At 40.5% G+C, this 5,206-nt stretch overlaps 1 protein-coding gene across 3 annotated transcripts in view; it reads left to right on the forward strand.

The window, feature by feature from the left end:
• NUP98 (nucleoporin 98kDa) overlaps positions 1 to 5,206 on the forward strand; it is a 138,599-nt gene that overhangs the window by 101,218 nt on the left and 32,175 nt on the right. For all 3 annotated transcript variants that reach the window (XM_011956754.1, XM_011956756.1, XM_011956755.1), the window contains exons 21-22: positions 1,739 to 1,921; positions 2,996 to 3,152. In XM_011956754.1, coding sequence (XP_011812144.1) covers positions 1,739 to 1,921; positions 2,996 to 3,152 — 340 coding nt within the window. The remainder of the gene's footprint in view (positions 1 to 1,738; positions 1,922 to 2,995; positions 3,153 to 5,206) is intronic.

Below are 5,206 nucleotides of genomic sequence, written 5' to 3' on the forward strand. Positions count from 1 at the left end.
CCACCTACTGGCGTCAAGCAGTTTTCCTGCCTCAGCCTCCCGAGTAGCGGGGATTACAGGCATGCACCACCATGCCCAGCTAATTTTTGTATTTTGAGTAGAGACGGGGTTTCACCATGTTGGCCAGGCTTGTCTCGAACTCCTGACCTCAGTTGATCCACCCGCTCTGGCCTCCCAAAGTGCTAGGACTACAGACGTGAGCCACCGCACCCAGCCTATTTTGTTTATTTATTTATTTATTTTTGAGATGAAGTTTCACTCTCATCCAGGCTGAAGTGCAATGGCACAATCTCGGCTCACTGCAGCCTCCACCTCTCAGGTTCAAGCAATTCTCCTGCCTCAGCCTCCTAAGTAAGTGGGAGTACAAGCAAGCACCTGCCACCACACGTCTGCCACCACACGTGGCTCATTTTTGTATTTTTAGTAGAGACAGGGTTTCTTCATGTTGGCCAGGCTGGTCTCGAACTCCTGACCTCAGGCGATCCACTCACCTCAGCCTCCCAAAGTGCTGGGATTACAGGCGTGAGCTACTGTGCCCAGCCACTGTTCTTAAAGTTTAAATGGGAGCCCTGGGTTTTATCACCAGGGCTTTTCCTCCTTCGGGATTTTTTTTTTTTTTTTTTTTTTTTTTTTTGAGACAGAGTCTCATTCTGTTGGCCAGACTGGAGTGCAGTGGCACAATCTTTGCTCGTTACAACCTCTGCTGCCTCCTGAGTAGCTGGAATTAACAGGCATGTACCACTACAATGGCTAATTTTTGTATTTTTAGTAGAGATGGTTTCACCACCATGTTGGCCAGACTGGTCTTGAACTCCTGACCTCAAGTGATCTGCCCATCTTGGCCTCCCAGAGTGCTGGGATTATAAGCTTGAGCCATCACACCCGGTCTAGAATTTTTTTTGGTTTGAAAATATTTCAAATATTGGCTTAGTCATTTGCCAACATTTTAGGATATAGGTAGTTGAATTTGTATTGTACCAATTAATTTACAGTGTGTTTGAGCTTTGAGTGTTTACCCTTTTAAATCATAGACTGTCATAGTTGTCTTTGAAACTGCTTACTAAATGTAAATATAACTCTTGACATTTTTAAACATAAAGGGATTCTTCCCAGAATAAAATTGTTCCTAATATTATTACTTTGTTTTTTGGAAGAGTAGATAGTGCTCGTGTCTTACGTGGTACTGCATAAGTAGAGCCCAGCTAACCTTAGGATTCAGTAACCCAAAAGTTAAGTTCCAGACCCAAGATTGTGTTGACTAGAAATTTATTTCTAAATGTTTTTAAGAAAAAGCAAAGTTACTGGCAACTTTGATATTTGTACCTTTTGTTCTCTTTTTCCAGTGGCTTCTGGCTGCAAGGCAGTGTTAGGAAAAGGTGACCCTGTGTAAATCAGAAAATTGTAGTTGCTAGCTAGATCAAGTAAAGCATAATCTTTGTCTCTGAAGACCACCATTTGTTTCACTATGGGTGCTGGTTTAGGTCCCAGACACCAGGTCATAGTGTTAGAATGGGATGATTACATGAATCCTTATTTGGATCAGAGTAGTTTTATAAGGGTTATTTTGGGGTAATTGATTTTAAATCACTCAGCAAATCTGCTGCCTTACCTCACCATAGAATGGGCCAAATCTAATAATTGCTATATCATATTCTGAATAAAGTAAATCTGATTTAGAATCTCTTTGTCTGTTTGGTGTAATTTAATGCTGCTTTCCTGATCTTTCTGCTGTCTACAGAGCCAGAGCCCAGAGGTGGAGCAGTTAGGGAGGGTTGTGGAACTGGACAGTGACATGGTAGATATCACCCAGGAGCCAATTTTGGATACCATGTTAGAAGAGAGCATGCCTGAGGATCAGGAACCTGTGTCTGCCTCAACACATATTGCATCTTCACTGGGAATTAATCCACATGTCTTACAGGTGACATCCTAACCCACCTTTTTTACGACAGAAAGCCAAACTAATATTTTATCTCCATTGCATAGGATCAGGTCTCTTCCTTGGTTATTAAGACTATTGAGTGCTCACTGTAATGGGGAAAAAAAATACAAGAATATGGCCAATGTCTGGGCCTCATTCTCTTATTCAAGGAGAGAAGGCTATATTGAGAACTAGTAGATAGGGCTTCTGGTTTTAACTGCATTAGAATCCAGAGTCCTAGTTCCAATCCCAATTTTGTTGTGTTTTGTTTTTGAGACAGTTTCTTCGCTCTGTCACCCAGGCTGGAGTGGAGTGGTGCAATAGCGGTTTACTGCAACCTCCACCTCCTGAGTTCAAGTGATTCCCCTGCCCCAGCCTCCCGAGTAGCTGAGATTACAGGCATGTACCACCACCACACCTGACTAATCTTTTTTTTTTTTTTTTTGTATTTTTGGTAGAGACGGGGTTTCACCATGTTGGTCAGTCTGGTCTCAAACTCCTGACCTCAGGTGATCTGACCACGTTGGCCTTCCAGAGTGCTAGGATTACAGGCATGAGCCACTGAGCCCCGCCCCAATCTCAATTTTGTAACTATTACTTTGTGACTTTAGGCAAGTCATTTAACATCTGTGAGTACTGATTTTTCTCTGTAAAATATTTGTCTACATCACAGGGTACTTTTAAGACTCTGTATGTGCTCTACAAAATTTAAAAATTTTAATACCTGGTAGGACAGGTTTGTTAAACTATGTCTTTACTTCCCTTTATCCCAATGTCTTTTGGCATATTATGTGTTTAACCTTTGGCTTATGTTTGACTTTAAAATTATTTTATCAGCAAACATAACAGCTGCTGTGTGCCAGGCTCTGGTGAGACGCTATAGATAGAAGTATTATATGAATTCTGCCTTTCAAGCACATACAGTGTAATGGGGTCCATCCATCACACAAATATACTAGCTTTGTACACAGTCTTGAGGAGGAGCAATATTTTTGGTTGTTGTAAACTGCATTTTTTTGGTATTGCCTTTTGATTCTGGGAAGCACATTCATTCTATAGATATTGCCTTTTTAGATCATGAAAGCATCGTTGCTTACTGATGAAGAAGATGTAGATATGGCACTGGATCAACGCTTCAGTCGCCTTCCTTCCAAAGCAGATAATTCTCAAGAAATCTGTTCTCCCAGACTCCCCATTTCAGCATCCCACTCATCGAAAACTCGTTCACTAGGTACAGTATAAAAGATGCTATTTTACAAGAAAGATATACAGTCATCAAATCCTGCTTTTCACTTTTCTTCTTCTCACTCAAGTGGACTTCTCTAGCAAATATCTGCCAGACAGCTATACCTGTGACATAAGGATGCTAAGAGAAATTGTACTCATAAGTATTCATTAAGAGTAGCCAGGTTTTTTGTTTTTAGAGACAGGGTCTCTCTCTCTGTTGCACAGACTGAGAGTGCAGTTATGCAGTCGTGCTCACTACAGCCTTGAACTCTTGGGCTCAAGTGGTCTTCCTGTCTCAGCCTCCTGAGTAGCTAGGACTACAGGCATATACCACCACTGAACTAATTATTTTTTTAAATGTTTGTAGAGATGGATCTTGCTATCTTGCCCAGGCTGGTCTTGAACTTCTGGCCTCAAGTGATCATCCTGCCTCAGCCTCCCAAAGTGCTGAGATTACAGGTATGCGTCATTGCACCTGGCAGGAGTGGCTGGTTTTTAAGAACTGTAATTACCTCTGTTTGTGCAGATGCAGAAGTGTATGGAGAAAAAAAGCATTTGTGCTTTGTTTAGGTTCATGTTTTTGTTTGCTTATGATTGTGAATTAGATAGTAAGTTCTGACTTCCCAATTTTTACAACGTTACTTAGAGAGTTCAGCAAGTTGTCCTGCACTGTACTCTTTTTGTGCAGTCCTAACAGCACTGTCCTACTGTCTTACAGGGACAAGTATATGTCCCTATTCTCATAATGCACAGAGCACATCAGATTTTTACATTTTGCTAAACCTTTTTAAATTCCCAGGGAAGTAGTTACATATTTGATTTTAAAGTTTTTTCTTTTCTAGTGGCCTTGTAACTATGTGGGATTGGAAATAAAGTTTTAATATCAGCAAAAAACTTAAGCGGATGTAGTTTAAACATATTTTGAAAGCCAGAGGAACTGGCAGAAAAACATTTGTTTATATTGCCTTAAAAACTAAATATTTTTCAATTCTTTTGAGTTCCCTTATTATCAACTTTGCTTTTTAAAAGTATTTTTAACTTCCCTTTGGTATAGAGGAAAGAAAGAAAATATTTTAACCAATAAAGTATCAAACATTCTTAATAACCTTTTCCATAATGGATACTAAATCTGATACTTCAGTAACTCTTAACTCCATGCTTTAGACAAAAGCCATGTAAAATTGGGAAACAGGCACTGGTAATAAGAACTGTCCTTCAGCGGGGCACAGTGACTCATGCCTATAATCCTAGCGCTTTAGGAGGCTAAGGAAGGAGTATGAGTTGTGGCTAGGATTTGGAGAGCAGCCTGGGCAACATAGCAAGACTCCATCCGTATGATAGCTAGCTAGCTAGATAAAAATTTAAATGTTAAAAAAAATTTTTTTAAGAACTGTCCTTCAGAAGGTCACATGTGCAACTGTAAGATACCTAGTGTGTTCTTATTTCATTGACTATAGCTAAGAGTGGAATAGGAATTTGAGTTTTGATCATACTTTTATATGTCCTAAGAAATTGTTACCTTTAGGATTCTGATAAGGGCGTGAGCAGTGGTGCAAGACTTACCTTGGCTTATCTCCTAGTCCTGTCACTTTGTGGATTTGGACAAGTTACTTCTCTGAGCTCAGTTTTCTCATGTATACAATAGGAATGATAGTAATGCTAATCATTTAAAAGTTTTTGAGGCCAAGCGCAATGGCTTATGCCTGTAATCCCAGCACTCTGGGAAGCCGAGGCAGGTGGATCACGAGGTCAGGAGTTCAAGACCAGCCTGGCCTAGATGGTGAAACTCAGTCTCCACTAAAAATACAGAAAAATTAGCCAAGTGTGGTGGCGGGTGCCTGTAATCCCAGCTACTCAGGAGGCTGAGGCAGAGAATTGCTTGAACCCAGGAGGCAGAGGTTGCAATGAGCCGAGATCATGCCGCTGCACTCCAGCCAGGGCTACAGGGTGAGATTCTGTCTCCTGAAAAAAAGTTTTTGAAGAGTGAAATGAAATAACATACACAAATGGCTTATACAGAGTCTGCTGCATATTTTTATTTATTTATTTATTTATTTT

This window comes from Colobus angolensis, unplaced genomic scaffold (genome assembly GCF_000951035.1).
Source record: "Colobus angolensis palliatus isolate OR3802 unplaced genomic scaffold, Cang.pa_1.0 Scaffold424, whole genome shotgun sequence".
In the NCBI taxonomy this organism is placed as follows: Eukaryota; Metazoa; Chordata; class Mammalia; order Primates; family Cercopithecidae; genus Colobus; species Colobus angolensis.